Source organism: Salvia splendens, chromosome 7, assembly GCF_004379255.2.
Source record: "Salvia splendens isolate huo1 chromosome 7, SspV2, whole genome shotgun sequence".
Lineage (NCBI taxonomy): Eukaryota > Viridiplantae > Streptophyta > Magnoliopsida > Lamiales > Lamiaceae > Salvia > Salvia splendens.
The window spans coordinates 28348077-28363893 of NC_056038.1; the positions used below are offsets into that span (position 1 = coordinate 28348077).

Below are 15817 nucleotides of genomic sequence, written 5' to 3' on the forward strand. Positions count from 1 at the left end.
TTCTTAATAATTTTTCCCAATATCTGACTCTCCGACGTCGTCAAACAGCTCCGCCGTTCTCCCCCTTCCGCCCTAATTTTCAGTCAATAATTAGTCGAAATTTAGGGTTGTTTTGTGGTGGTGGCACATGGCGAACGGCGGAGAGGACGGTGGTCGGCCGGATTTCGATCTTCCCGAAGAGATATTATCGGTGATCCCCACAGACCCCTACGATCAGCTGGATCTGGCGCGTAAGATCACGTCCATGGCGATCGCGTCGCGCGTCACCAAGCTCGAGACCGAGGCCGGTAGCTTCCGCCAAAAGCTTCAAGAGAAGGACCGCCTTATTCAGCAGCTTGAGGATAAGGTCGCGCAACTCGACGGCGCCTATCAGGACGCCGAGTTCCGCTTGAAAATTACGCGCGAAGATAATGTATGCTTTTTATTCTATTCTAATTTCTAAATATTGTTTGCTTTCTTTTTTGGTGTTTTGAATTGGTGAGTTGGGGCTTCTCTCACTGCGTGTGTTGCAGATGAAACTATTGAAGGAAAGAGATTCGTTGGCTATGACAGCAAAGAAGCTCAGTCGTGACTTGGCCAAGGTAATTAACATGTAGCAAAACATAAATTTTGATAATCTCTCTCATTTTTTGGTTGGACAATGGAAGCAAGTATACAGATACAGTTGTAATTGATCTAAAGTTACTGTTATTTTATCCCTAGAATTTAGGGAACAACTCTTTACCAGCGTGATCTTAGTCATTTAGTCTGTAAAGTATGCCCGTAGGAGCAAACATTGCAAATAATCCAAGTAATTTGATTGCCTCACACCCGAAGAATAAAACACCTTTCGTAACTCTTATACGATTCACTGAGTTAAATATCAGGACGACTTGGTTTTCTAGTTTATAACTCCGGCTTGCCCCAAGGCAAACAAGTATTGCCATTTCCTATTTCTTTGCCTGGATTTGATATGTCTGCCTATGTTTTTCTATGATGATTTTAGCACTTTTTTCAAGGCCCTGTAATTTGATATAGAAAAGCATTTCCCATGCTAACCGTTTAATGTGTCAAATAATCTTCTTTTGAGTTGAGATGGTTTAGTTTGAGCTTCTTATTATCTTCGTAGGGTATAAGTTTAATTTGCAAATTGCAAATAATACCTGTTTACTTGTTGTATTCGTTATATTCCCATTTTAGTTAAACAAACAGACATTAAGACTAAAGCACATTTTGGTCTTCCTTTGAGCAGTTGTGTTTGGTGAAAAGATAATTGAAACCAAAGTAGTTACTTCTGAAATAGGTTGGTTAACTGTCACTTGTCCAATTCCACGATTTTTGACACCTGATGTAACAGCTGGTTCAATACACTTTGTTGTGTTATAGCTCTTGTCTTCTTTTTCCTGATTATGTTAGCTGCTTGATTTTCATTTACTCCTTTTAACATTCTAATTTCTGATATTTTGACAGCAAGAGGCGTTTAGGAGGCAACTCATGCAGTCATTAAATGAAGAAACTTCAACAGTATGGACTTGCATTTGTTTAATTTTCCATATTGAGTTTGATACTTTCCTAGTTATACTAGTATCACATCTCGTTTTTAATGGCTATCTAATGACTAAATTTCAAATGTTCTTACATCAGTCAGAAACTGTTGACATTGGAACTTATGACCAATCAGTGCCCAGGGTTTACGCCACAAATGGTAATGTTGATAAATTCTGTGTAATTCTTGCCTTTTAATTACTAGCCTTGCTGAGTATTCTTTTAATGTCACAGTTGTTTAACAGTTAATAATATGTTTTTCTTTTTCCTGTTGTAATGCTATTGTTGATTTTTTGTTAACTATTGCTTTATTGTACAGATGATTCAAATGGCTATATGAAACATAATTCTTATAGCGGTTCAACTGACAATGCGAGCACAACTGATGAAGGTATTTGGAAGTTGGTTATTGAGTCCTGATTGCTATTATGTACATATGATTTTTAAGTTCTGATTTCATGGATTACTTTCTTTGCAGTTTCTACACAAGCTGGGAAAAAGTTCTCTCTTACACCCTACATAACTCCTCGTTTCACTCCTACTGGAACTCCAAAGGTGATTTCCTCTAGTGTATCCCCGAGAAGGTACTCAGCTGCTACCTCTCCTCAGAAAACCTCTGGTACTACTTCTCCTTCTGCGAACTATGACGGAAAAGGATCCTATTCGTCTTGGTTTCCTTCCAGCCAGCAGTCGTCAGCAGCCAACTCTCCTCCTCGGGGACGCCCACTGCCAGGTCTATAAATGCATGAAAGATCCTAGTTTCGTTTCATAACAGATTGAAATGAGTACATTTCTACTTCCAGTCGAGTCCTAAACATGCCTAATTTATCTCATTTGAATAGGTCGTACTCCTCGAATCGATGGTAAAGAGTTCTTCCGTCAAGCAAGGTGAGTTTGAGATTGCTATAATAATGATGATGTTGTGACTGAAAATCTTTGATCTATGTCATGGTGGGTTTATATTGCATCATGCAGGAGTCAGTTATCACTTGAGCAATTCAGCGCATTTCTGGCAAATATAAAGGAATTAAATGCACAAAGGCAGTCGCGGGAAGAGACACTGAGAAAGGCGGAAGAGATTTTCGATACAGACAATAAGGATCTATTTGTATCATTTCAAGGGTTGCTAAACCGCAACGCTCACTAAGAAGGAATGACGTGATTGTTGCTTCGTGCTCAAATTCTCCCCCCTCCTCGTGGGAGATGTATTGTCCGATTTTAGCAGGTACTGCTGTTCCAGATTTAACAAAACATGGCAACCCTTGTTTCGTTATTATGTGCAAGAACACAAGTAGTTGTAAATAATTGCATTTTTGGTTTGGCTCTCGTCTGTCTGCTGCTATTTGATGTCATTTTTTTTCCAATTGAAGAACACAACAGCCTATGCACCTAAAAAAAATGTATAATTGCCCCAATTCGGAAATTTATTCATCTCTGTCTCTGATTGGCTTATTCATAAAATATAGTGAAGAATATTATTTTCATAATGTACTTTCCAAAACAATCCAAAATGTATATGTATTACTGACAGATTTGATAAAGATTGATGAAAAATATGTTTCAGCTGAAGTATGAAAAGTTAAGATGCCGGAGAGGCTCCAAGTGGGCAGCAAAAACTGCAAAGCTGATTGATTTCTGATGATTATTCTTACAATGGTATCTGCTTCTCTTTTGATTTAATAAAAGTTTGTATTCATTTTATAATATCTTTTCATCTTTTTTGTGCTTCTAAACAATATCTGAACATAATCTTGATTCTAGACTTCAAGAACTCGTCAATTTTTTTACAGTCTATGTTAATTTTTAATTTGTTAACTGGAACCATACTCACTAATTAAAAGAAGAATAAATTAAATTAAAGCTTATTATGTTTTAAATATTAGTCAAATCAGCAGATTATATATGAATCCAATCAAAGTTGCACAAAAGCACAGTACTACTACAAGATTTTCATATCATATCATTAATTTATTTCAATCAACTCAAAGAATCACTATAAAATTATTCTCTTTGGGAATATATTTTGAATTTTCCTATCTAAAAGGCTCTAAACAAACATGGAGCTAGGCGATCTACCCAATTGGTACAGGCAAAAGCATTGTAGCTATAAAAATTGATAGTAATACATGAAAGATTGAAATGTCCACCACCTTGTAAGCATGATTACAAATAATATATTCTTTTATTCAGAAAAAGCAATTAAACACTCCAATATTTTGGAGTTTCATTGTTTTTACCACAAAGAGAGAGACAATAAAACGAAAAAGAAAAAGTGAAGTGTGAGATATGAAGCATGCATGTGCAGCAAAATAAATGTTGGATCCTATGTTTGACTAAATTATATCTCTACAATTAAAGTTTTACAAATCCATGCACGCTTAGAGCATCCACCACGCTGTCCCCCCACCGTCCCTTAAACTACTATTTGAGGGCCCCACTGTACTTTATTCCTCCATCCCTTAACTAAGGGACGGAACCTGCAACGCTCCGTCCCTTAACCGTCCCTTATTCTATCCCTTAAATTACTATTAATTCAATTTTATTTTTTATTTTTTTTCCAACACTATTCAATTAAAACAAACACACTTCATTAAAATTAAAATAACATTACAGCATAAAATAAAAATACAACTTAAAATTTAAAAAAAACATAATTAAAATCTTAAAAAAATAAAAATGACATAATTTAAAATACTCCCTCCGTCCCGCACTACTCGCACTTATTTCCTTTTTGGGCGTCCCAAGTTACTTGCACTCTTTCCATTTTTAGTAAAAAATTTCACCTACAGCAGTCATTTTTGACTTTCCTATACACTCATTCCTTAATCTCCGAGCCAAAAAGGAAATGAGCGAGTAGCCCGGGACGGAGGGAGTACAATTTTATATGGACATCCTTGAATGTTTTATGTTTCACTTTCGATGTGGGACAAAATTATTCCAAGAATGATTTTGTCCCACATCGAAAGTGAAACATAAAACATTCAAGGATGTCCCTATAAAAGAAGAACAACCAAGAATGATTTTGTCCCACATCGAAAGTGAAACATAAAACATTCAAGGATGTCCCTATAAAAGAAGAACAACCAAGAATGATTTTATCCCACATCGAAAGTAAAACATAAAACATTCAAGGTTGTCTCTATAAAAGAGAAGAAACCAAGAATGACATTGTCCCACATCAAAAATGGAATATAAAACATTCAAGGTTGTCTCTATAAAAGAGAAGCAACCATGAATGACTTTGTCCCACATCGAAAGTGGAACATAAAACATTCAAGGTTGTCTCTATAAAAGAGAAGCAACCAAGAATGACTTTGTCCCACATCGAAAGTGGAACATAAAACATTCAAGGTTGTCTCTATAAAAGAGAAGCAACCAAGAAAGAGTTTCATAAATTCGCAAGCCCATCAAATATATGTGGGCTATTACGAATTTCTTGTGTTTATTTATTTGTAAAAATTATTTTTAAATATAAAAATAATTTTTATAAATAAAAAGTATTTTTTTTAAAATTCGATTTTTTTAAAAAAAATTGATTTATTGCGTCAGCGTGACGACGCCCACTCGCGGGCCGGCGAGTGAGAGTCACGCATGGCACGTCGCCACGGCGCGTGGCGTGACAGCCCGTCCCGTGTCTCGCAGGCACGGGTCGCGGGACGGGATCGGGACGGCTTGTCGCAACGCGTCGCGCGAGCGTTCCGTCCCTCCGCGACGGAACGCGGGACGGTGGCGCGCCGCGCAGTGGATGCCCTTATTCTTTCGTTAGTCGCGGTGCATGTTATTATATTAACTCGTGTGCAAAAAGTTGCTGATTAAAGGATTTGTGTTCACAAATATTTATTGTGAATTTTTTAAGAATTGGTTACTATGAGATTTTTTTATTGTGTGTGTAAATTTTCTGAATGTGACAATACTATGATATTAATAAAATGCATGTTGCTTGTTACTTTGTTAGTATGATTAAAATGCAGATATGTATACATACTTTCATGGAGAATAATGCAAATACTTTATACGTTCTCATGCAATTTTTAAAATTTCAAAAATATTTTAACAATTTATATTTATTTATAATTTTCTAAAAATATAACTATGGAATTAGTCGTATTTCTGAAAATTTATCTTTTAATAATTTCTTGTAAATGCATCCCAAGTTATGGTGTTTATCTAATACTACTATTATTGATTTGGTCAAAAAATAAATTAAATGTTTTTTATATGTAGCATAGTCCAATTTTCATGGGCTAAGAATCAGATGTATAATCCAAAGGTATAGTTGGAAATATCTCGATGGTAGCTTTCTAATGATATCCAAAAGTGTTGAGTTTTGGTCATGGAAATTAAGTATCTAATTTAGCATATATAGTGTAACATGAAATATTTAATTAGCTAGGCTATAAATCTAGTGTGGGCTTAAGATGATGAACATGCAACATGCAGGAACATGATCTTGTCCCGGCAAATATATTCAAAGAGAAATTGCGAAAGAGAAGTTGGCACCTGCTTGATTTACTTGTTTTCTTTGCAGGATCATGGAATCATATTTCTCATTCTACATCTCTACCCCACTTCTCGAATCTCCATCACTTCTAAAGTATGCAATTTTTTATATGGAGTTTGCGTCACATCACTCCCACCACTTTTCAATAATGACAACTCACTAATTAATTTTCATCGGCGAAATTAAAAAGGCATGTCTACTTAAAATATTTGAGATCTCTTAATCTCTTTTCATATTTTTATACTTATTAGACGAAAGGTTGGGTAATCGATATCATTCTTATTCAATGTAATTAGATGATAGGGATTACATATTATATAGACTACACAATATTTACAAAAAAGGAAAACCTAATTTACATTGATTGCTTCCTCTATTTTAGGCTAAATATACTCCCGTATCTTCTCTTGATTTCCCGTGATATTCTCCGATATCTTTCAATATCTTCTAACACTCCCCCTCAAGCTATGTAACGGGGTTGCCGATACTTAGCTTGCGCAATACATCCTGGAATGACTTTGAGTTCACTGTCTTCGTCAATATATCAGCCAGTTGATCTTCGGACTTGACATAAGGCATTTCCACCACTTTTGCCTCAAGGTTCTCCTTTATAAAGTGTCGGTCTACCTCCACATGCTTGGTTCTGTCATGTTGGACTGGATTCTCTGAGATACTAATGGCCGCCTTATTGTCACAAAAGAGTCTGCACGGATGGGTTGGCCGTAGGCCTAGTTCTGTCATCACTCTCCTTAGCCATAATATCTCTGTCAATCCACTTTTAATTCCTCTGAATTCTGCCTCGGTACTTGAAGGGGCTACCACCTTTTGTTTCTTGCTTCTCCACGACACAAGGTTTCCTCCTACAAAAGTAAAGTACCCAGGAGTTGACTTTCGGTCGTTTGGGTTACTTGCCCAGTCTGCATCAGTAAAACCGTGTATCTCCATGTGTCCATGTTTCTCGAACATAAGCCCGTGTTCTGCGGTTCCTTTCAAGTATCGAACAATCCTTATGACTGCCTCCCAGTGCTCTTCCTGCGGCGCATGCATAAATTGGCTTACCACCCCGACTGAGTAGGCGATATCTGGTCTGGTATGAGAAAGGTAGATCAGTTTTCCAACCAATCGTTGGTATCTCCCCCTGTCTGTCTGCTTCGCACCTTCCTTCATCTGCAATCCATGGTTTTGAACCATAGGAGTGTCTGTCGGCTTACAATCAATCATCCCAATCTCTGCCAATAAGTCCAGTATATACTTCCTCTGATTTATGAAGATTCCCTTCTTCGACCTGAGTACCTCTATTCCCAAGAAATATTTAAGAAGACCTAGATCCTTCATCTCAAACTCCTGGAAAAGATTCTTCCTCAATTCAGCTATCTCATCTTCGTCATCTCCTGTAATGATCATATCGTCTACATAGATAATTAGGCACGTGATCTTCCCATTCATCTTCTTAATAAAAAGAGTGTGGTCGGAATTACTCTGGGTATAATCATACTTCTTCATCACCTCGGTAAATCTTCCAAACCACGCTCTCGGAGACTGCTTCAGCCCATACAGTGTCTTCTTAAGCTTGCATACCTCCCATGTACCAAACTCACTAGCGAACCCAGGTGGGGGTTCCATGTAAACAGGTTTCGGCAGTTCCCCATGCAAAAAGGCGTTCGTCACATCGAACTGGTGTAGTGGCCAATCTTTGTTTGCCGCGACTGAAAATAATACTCTCACCGTGTTGATCTTCGCCACTGGTGAGAAGGTCTCTGCGTAGTCAACCCCATATGTCTGGGTGTACCCCTTTGCCACTAGCCGTGCTTTATATCGTTCAACTGTGCCATCTGGTCTTCTCTTGATTGTGAATACTCATCTGCATCCAACAGTCCTTGCACCTTCTGGTAATCTCCCTTTTTCCCATGTGTTGTTCTTCATCAGTGCCTTCATTTCGGTAAGCATTGCTTCCTTCCACTTCTTATGTTTCATTGCCTCTTCTGCTGACTGTGGGATTTCCTCCTCTTCATATAGTGCCACCTCAAATGCGCGCGCCATTTTAGTCAGATTCCCTTGTACAAAATTCGCTACTCCATAGCGACTTTTCTTCCCAATTTTCTCGGGAGAGTATCGTTTGGGAGGGACTCCCCTCGTAGTCCTATTGGGAAGCACATACTGCCCCGTGTCACCATCAACTGTGTTGTCCTCGTTTGCAGGTTCTGTATCAACATGATCAGTGGTAACCGTATTCTCGACAAACCTGGGTTCAGAAGTTACCTCGGATATCATCGGAGAAGGATTGCCTGGGCTTGGATGAGATGACTCTTGTGGTGAGACGTGCTCGGCGGCAGTGACTATCTCTGGTTCTGTTAGATCCTCAATCGAGGAGCTTGGAACTGGCACAATCCAACTTAGGTAGTCTGTTGTATTACCTGGATCACTCTCCCCCTGACTACTAAGGTGGGTATGGTAGAAAAACTCGGTTTCCAAAAAATTGCAGTTCATGGTCGTGGTGATTTTCTTGGTAAGTGGGTCAAAGCAACGATAACCCTTCTGGTTCATCCCGTATCCTACGAACACACATTTAGTTGCACATGGTGAAAGTTTGGTTCGCTCTTGTCTAGGAATATGGGTGTAGACAGTACAACCAAAGATTCTGGGTTGGAGGTTCAAGTGTTCGGAAATGTTGGCTTGTTTGGATAACATGTCAAGGGGGGTTTTCATGTGAAGGATTTTAGTGGGTAGGCAGTTAATGAGGTAGACTGAGGCGGCGACTGCTTCTGGCCAAAAAAGTCTGGGGACCTTAGCTTCAATCATGAGGGCCCGGGTCATTTCTAGAATGGTTCTATTTTTCCTCTCTGCTACCCCATTTTGTTCTGGTGTATATGCACAGGAAGTTTGGTGGATTATACCGTTATCTCTGCAAAATTGGTTCATGGTGCCGTTTACAAATTCCCTCCCATTATCTGACCTAAAGGTTTTGATAGTGGTATGAAATTGTGTTTGGGCAAGTTTAAAGAAAGCGGTAAATCTATCAAATACTTCAGATTTATGTTTCAAGAAATAGATCCACGTCATTCTAGTACAGTCATCAATAAAAAGCACAAAATAACGAAAACCGTTCCCCCCAATGACCGGTGCCGGCCCCCACACATCAAAATGCACCAAAGAAAACATAGATTTCATACGAGTGTTTGTTGGTTTAAATGATTGTCTGTGGCTCTTGGCCAAAACACAAGTCTCACAAGCAAAATCAGATGGAATAGAAAGGTTAAAGTAATTTAAAGTAACCCGGAGAGGGGTGTCATAGTCTTCGGTGCCAGAGCCAAGTTTCCTGTTTTGTGGACCCGTGAGCCAGCATCGCACTGCCATGTTGAGCTATCTCGTCCACGTAATAGAGCCCATCTTTCTCAGTGCCACGCCGAAGTATCCTCCTCGTCTGAATATCCTGTAAAATACAAAAGTCGGGATGCATCAGAAGAGTACAATTTAATTCCTTAGTCACATGACTAATAGACATCAGCCGTTGGGACAATGTAGGAACATATAAGCAGTTCGTGAGTCTTAGAGTGGGGGATATCTGAATTGTGCTCGCCCCGACAACAGTAATCAATTCCCCATTAGCTGTTCTTATGTAGGTTTTTGTCACTTCACTAAAGCTAACAAAATCATCTTTTTCGGGTGTCATAGTATCAGTTGCTCCACAGTAAAAAATCCAACCCTTCGATTTTCTATCAGATACATGGTGAACATGGAATGCAGCGGAAATTAAGGGGGCAAATTGATTTTTAGACACAAAATTTGGGGTGTTTTCGGAAATTAGGGAAGTTCTGGACTTAATTTCGAATTTATCATAGTCTGGGGGCCAACATGAAATAAGGCGGGGTCTTTTATGATATTTTTGTTTTTCAGGGGGGACAAACTGATATTTAGCAAAACATGAGTTAGGGTTTGGTTTTAATCCAAACCCTTTACCTCCACCCTCGGCGCCGCTCCTCGATTCCGTCCGTTCCGCGAAATTCCCGGCGCCTCAAACGTTGCCGCCGGCTGATTGACCCTCCAATCGGACTCCGGCACCCTGTCCAGTGTTTTCCCCTTCTCTTTTTCGTGGGATTCCTTCACCGCCTATTCCGACGGCCATTTTCGCCTGGGCCGTCGTCGATCTCACCTTTTGTCGTTCCTCCCACCACTCTGGATATCCCAATCGCTTGAAGCATGTCTCCCATGTGTGTTTCTGCTTTCCACAGTGTGAACACCATAATTTCGAGGTGTCCGGTCGGTTGGAGCGGTTGGGAGCGACAGTGCGCGGCGGTGGAGGCCCGTTCCGGTTCGTGGGACGCTGACTCTGGGCGGCGAGCCCTTGTCCGATCTCCCCCCCAAATGATGAATCGGCCAATCCAGGTGCTCCTCCGGTTGGTGGAGAGGACGCCGGTGGCATGATGTTTAATCGAGCCGCCTCCTTCTTCACCATGCATTAGGCAGCCTCGACTGATGGGGTAGGGTCTTCCTTCAGGATCTCTCGCCTAATGGAGTCGTACTCCTGATTCAGTCCCGTTAGGAACTTGATTAACCGTTTCTCGGTTGAATGCACTCGGAATTGGTCGATTCCTTTATCGCAGCAACTGATCGGCTGTTTCTGGCATCGATCGATGTTAATCCATAGTCCGTGGATTTTCCGGTAGTATGTCTCCAGGTCTATGTTGCCTTGTTTGATGTATATTGCTTGTTCTTCCAGGTTGTAGATGAGATATCGATCTGCTTTGTTCTCGAATGTCACCGCAAGGCTGTCCCACAACGCTTTGGATGTTTGGTGGTGTGCGAAATCGGGGATGATATCGTCTTCGATATTGTCAACGATCCACGAGAACACTACCAAGTCGTTCTCCTCCCATTCGTCGAACCCTTTACTCCCTGGGTTCGGCGGCTCGTTCCGGATGTATGAGTAGGCTCCTCGGCCTCCAATTTTCACCTTGATCAATCGTGACCAAAGGGGGTAATTTCTTCCATTCAATTTGAATGCAACAGTAATGCCTTTGCTATTCCTTAGGCTTGTAATCTGTTCGGTCGGTTTTGTGTCTTCTGCCTCTGACATTTTGATGCAAGATTATGGTTTCTCGGTTGGTTTTTGGCTGGAAACAGGTCGGGAAAGGTATATTTTGGCTATGATGAATCGTTTCTGAGCCAAGGATCGATCTGCTCTGAGGCCATATTAGACGAAAGGTTGGGTAATCGATATCATTCTTATTCAATGTAATTAGATGATAGGGATTACATATTATATAGACTACACAATATTTACAAAAAAGGAAAACCTAATTTACATTGATTGCTTCCTCTATTTTAGGCTAAATATACTCCCGTATCTTCTCTTGATTTCCCGTGATATTCTCCGATATCTTTCAATATCTTCTAACAATACTATTTAATTTGTACCTCAAGAAATATGATCCAATCATGAAAATATGATCAGTGTGGTAAACATAAGGATACAGTTTTGATGTTATATACTTGTAATATATAATCATTAAGAGATGATGAGGCATATATATATATTATTAAATCTTTTGACCATATATTCTATGATGTGTGTGAGAGAAAGAGAGGGAGAACCGTAGCATTAAAATTCTGATTCTCTAATACTAAGATGTTTGTTAGCTTTTTGTGGAGAATTGCCACAAAAAACAAGTTACCCTTGTATAAGAAGTAACTGTATATATGTCTCTAGTGTATTCCCTGACATGAAACCACCACATAATATTCCCTTTTCCATCTCTCAATATATATAGATAGATAGACATTATCTAATTAGTACTCCTTATTAAAACAACAACAGATAAACACACACACACGAGAATCCTTATTTTGATCCTAAATTCTTTCTTTGACCATTCTCTTTTTAGTAACTACTGTACTTAAAGATCTAATTATAGTTTTACCCCCTTATTGTACGTGCTTTTTATTATTCACGCCATCATATATAAGTAATGATATTTTATACTACTAATAGTAAAACATCATACGTTCATCTCTTTTTAATGCTCCATATTTCATTAAGTTAAGAAAAAAATTCAAAGTGAGATTGTTGCTAAGAGTCTAGACTAAGTATTGAATTATGGCCATATATATGTAGTTATGGCTAGGCGTTTTCTTAAACGACGATGAAGCGCAATTTAAAAAAATGATTGCAGTAAAAGCGAAATCGTAATTAAATTTGTTATGTAACGATATGTTTATTGTGTCAAATATTTGATGAAATTTTATAAAATGATTATGCTAGCTGTAAAATGTGAGTAAATGGTCCGAATAATAGATTCTTAGGCTATGTTTATAGACCAAATCAAAGCAGACAGCTTTAAACAGTAAAAGTACAGTGAGCACATGAAGTGCTCTATCTCTATTCTATTCCGCTCTGCTGCCGCCTTTGGCATATATAAACACTTGAACTAATTAATTTAACTTAATTTGATCCAAATATGATATTCTCATACTCACTAAATACGGTTAAAATAGATTACTAGCTAGTTTAGTCTGTCAAAATAAGTAAATCACTAATTTACTTGCAGGTGTGGACATGATTGAGGACACAATGGATATTACATCTTTGATGAACAAGGCAAATAGGAATCAACATGAAGACATACTTAGAAGTTAGAACTACTATTTTTAGGATTTTTTAAAAAATTATCTGAAAACTTTGAATTTCTAGCAAACAAAACCTAAAATTTAGAAACCCAAAAAAAAAATCAATAACAACACTAGGAAATAAATTGATTGGAGAGTAGAAAATGTGCCTTCCTTTAAACAAGTTGCAAGTTCTAACATTATCAACAGAGAATCCGTTCGTATGCAAATCCGTCAAAAGTAAAATAGAAAATACACATGCAAGTAGTCCCCACACAATTAATAATATTGAATTAATTAATGTAATGCAAGTTAAGACAAACTAGTGTAGAAAATCCTCGTACACAATTGAAGATTCTTCATATGTTTATAAATATGCATTAACATCAGAATAAGACCAAAATCAAGAGTAGACAGAAAGGCAGAGAGTGGAGTTGTTGGATGCTATAAATAGTTCCCACCACTATCAAATTCATTCACAAATTAACCTATCTTCTTTTCTTTCTTCAATGGCTGCTTCAGTCCCTCACAACCACTGCTTCGATTACCCCGCAGATTTCTGCCTTCTCCCTAATGACGGAGAAACCTCCTCAAACATGTTCAACTCCAACATGCAGCTGCTGCAGCTTCCGTTGCTGAGCTACGATGTCAATTCCCCGGTTTCAGTAGCGTCTTTTCCCGACGTCCAATTTGGCCTTGCTTCGGATTATATGGTCGTTCCTCAGATGGAGACCGGGTTTCGTGATTTCTCCATCTCTGATTACAATCAGAGCCAAGTTTTCGATTCCGGATCGGAAGAGTGCAGTGGATCAGTTTGGCCACCTTACAATCCCTCGCTTGCTGAAAATTGGGTTTGATTTTCAACTCTATTTCTGTATATGCTACTGTGATAACCATATCAGCTAGCATATACATTAATATCAGTTGGCGTCACAAAATATATCAGGACCTGATATATTTTGTGACGCCAAATGATATTAATATATCAGAGAACTGATGTGATTTTCGGTTCCTAAAATTCTCAATTTAAGGAAGTTCTCATTGGAACCATTCCTTGTATATATATATATATATATATGAACTTCATTACTAAAATAAATTATGTTTTAATTTAGGGGATACAAGGGAAAGATGCGACAATGGTGGAGGAGAGCGATCAGGTGAAGGTGGGGAGATATTCAGCTGAAGAAAGGAAGGACAGAATTGTCAGATACTTGAAGAAAAGAAACCAGAGAAATTTTAACAAGACCATCAAGGTGAGAATGTCAAACTAATTTTTGGTTGAGATTTAGTGTCTAGTTATATAGTACTACTTATTAGAATAGAATTTAATTATTTATTGATCACTAGTATATACTATAAACTGATTTTTTGTAATTATAAATATGGTGGTGGTGCAGTATGCGTGTCGTAAAACCCTAGCAGACAAGCGTGTCCGAGTTCGTGGGAGATTTGCCAAGAACAATGAAGCTGAAATATTGATGGACGCACAACAAAACAATTCATTTCACCAAGATGATGAGGACTATTGGCTGCAAGCGGCCATGGACAATCTTGCCAACTTTCCTTATTTAGCCACCTAGAACCTTGGAATTTTATCCATATTGGTGCTGTCACAATTAATAACTCTATCCTGTTTATTGTATAAAATTGAATTGCATGTCTCGTATTAATCGAAAATGATTAACGAGGAGTACTATATTAGTGGTCAGTTTTATTCCAATATAATTCTACGTACTTATGCAATCTTTGTAGTTTTAAGTGACTAAATTCCTTACCAATTAATCTCTAATTAGTTCTAAGCCACGAATCCAATGCTATAAAGTCTTGAAATGATGATGAGCATATAAGGACTAACTTTTGTGGTTGTGATCGATCCCTTGATTTGATTTTTATTCCACTCACATCCACTTCCATATCTATATAGCCATATTTATATATGTGTACATATAGGCTTAGCCAATCCATTCATCAAATTTAAATTCGATTTGAAATATTTATCCATATATTAGTGGATTCATTTGGCATGCCCTTACCATTTTCCAATTCACGAGAATTCAATCTTTCAAGTATCTAATTGAGAACTAATAAATTCAACATTCCACATGCACATTTGAAAAGGAAATAAAGCATCTGACTTTTAACAATTAGGTCAAGAATAGAATACAAGTACAATTCACCATCATCAAATGCCAAGGTCAAGTTACATGCTCCATCCATCCACCTCAAGGTAGTTGTGTCGTATTCTTTTTTGGATTCTTATAAAAAAGTTGAGCCATTTCATTTTTTGGCAAAAATTTTATCTTCTCTAACATTTTACTCTATCTTACTTTATTCACTCTCTTACTTTACTCTCATTACTTTAATCTTTTAACACGTCAATTTCTTAAATCTCGTGTCCAAAAGAAATATCCCAACTACCTTGGGACGGAGAGAGTATATAAATGGAGTACTACTTAAATATTAAGCATTTACTATATTATTCACATGTGTTTCTGCACTATCCACAAACATACACATAGAAAAGCAATTACATTATTCATATTTATTTTTCCTTACAAATTACGAATAAAACTAAAATCATAATTTTATTAAAATAACTAAAAATAGGTAATAAAGATTTAAAAAATACATAAATATAAAATAAGAAAAGAAAATAATGCATAATTCAATAAAAATGATAAGCATCCTCAGGGTAGATCATGCCGGAGTCGGACATATTAATTGGTCCCTCGCGCAAGTCGGCCCACGACGTGTTGCACTGTAAGTGGAGGGGTCGCTATGAATCATGTCACACATAGCCACCGCCGCTACATTGCGAGCCATCCGGTAAAAACGGTTGGAATCAGTGTTTTGAAGATTGTTACCGCCAAATGCATATATCTATCCATGTGGAACGCGATAAATTTTGGTGAAGAAATTTTAAGTGAGAATTCTAGGGAAGTGAATGAATTTAAAAGGGTTTATATATAGATTAAAAAAGAAAAAAAAAATACTTTATAAAACTGTTTGAAAATATAGCAGTTACTAATTTACAATTTTTAATAAAACATGATTCCAACTTAAAAAAAAATAGGTATTCACATGTCACCCACCCATTAGTCATAGAAATGTGTGCATAGATACATATGGACGGTTTGGTTTGAAAGATTATATTTCTGAATTAAATATGTACTACTCCATCCGTCC

The 15817-nt window shown here is 37.8% G+C and overlaps 2 protein-coding genes across 3 annotated transcripts; both read left to right on the plus strand.

Moving 5' to 3' along the window:
* Nucleotides 1-3258, plus strand: LOC121810881 (uncharacterized protein At4g15545-like). Of its 2 annotated transcripts, XR_006052464.1 has the most exons (9): nucleotides 1-412; nucleotides 513-581; nucleotides 1450-1503; nucleotides 1624-1684; nucleotides 1844-1915; nucleotides 2003-2257; nucleotides 2367-2412; nucleotides 2500-2749; nucleotides 3089-3258. XR_006052464.1 is itself a non-coding variant. In XM_042211604.1 (8 exons), exons 1-8 carry the CDS (start codon nucleotides 128-130, stop codon nucleotides 2669-2671), a joined length of 1014 nt encoding a protein of 337 aa, XP_042067538.1. In that variant the 5' UTR covers nucleotides 1-127; the 3' UTR covers nucleotides 2672-2850. The 2 variants fall into 2 exon arrangements, 1 of the variants encoding a protein (XP_042067538.1); XM_042211604.1 differs by lacking the exon at nucleotides 3089-3258 and having other exon boundaries at nucleotides 2500-2850.
* A 9796-nt stretch (nucleotides 3259-13054) lies between these two features.
* Nucleotides 13055-14374, plus strand: LOC121741138 (zinc finger protein CONSTANS-LIKE 2-like). Its single transcript, XM_042133840.1, has 3 exons — nucleotides 13055-13479; nucleotides 13744-13884; nucleotides 14029-14374. Exons 1-3 carry the CDS (start codon nucleotides 13138-13140, stop codon nucleotides 14209-14211), a joined length of 666 nt encoding a protein of 221 aa, XP_041989774.1. The 5' UTR covers nucleotides 13055-13137; the 3' UTR covers nucleotides 14212-14374.
* The last annotated feature ends 1443 nt before the right edge of the window (nucleotides 14375-15817 follow it).

What these genes read in the sequence shown, in the direction of transcription:
- LOC121810881 (XM_042211604.1), top strand. Translation starts at nt 128, where the DNA reads ATGGCGAACGGCGGAGAGGACGGTGGTCGGCCGGATTTCGATCTTCCC. An exon ending in TCAGTCGTGACTTGGCCAAG is followed by an intron (nt 582 to 1,449) that starts GTAATTAACATG and finishes ATATTTTGACAG; the next exon opens with CAAGAGGCGTTTAGGAGGCA. An exon ending in TGCGAGCACAACTGATGAAG is followed by an intron (nt 1,916 to 2,002) that starts GTATTTGGAAGT and finishes CTTTCTTTGCAG; the next exon opens with TTTCTACACAAGCTGGGAAA.
- LOC121741138 (XM_042133840.1), top strand. Translation starts at nt 13,138, where the DNA reads ATGGCTGCTTCAGTCCCTCACAACCACTGCTTCGATTACCCCGCAGAT. An exon ending in CCTCGCTTGCTGAAAATTGG is followed by an intron (nt 13,480 to 13,743) that starts GTTTGATTTTCA and finishes GTTTTAATTTAG; the next exon opens with GGGATACAAGGGAAAGATGC. An exon ending in ATTTTAACAAGACCATCAAG is followed by an intron (nt 13,885 to 14,028) that starts GTGAGAATGTCA and finishes GTGGTGGTGCAG; the next exon opens with TATGCGTGTCGTAAAACCCT.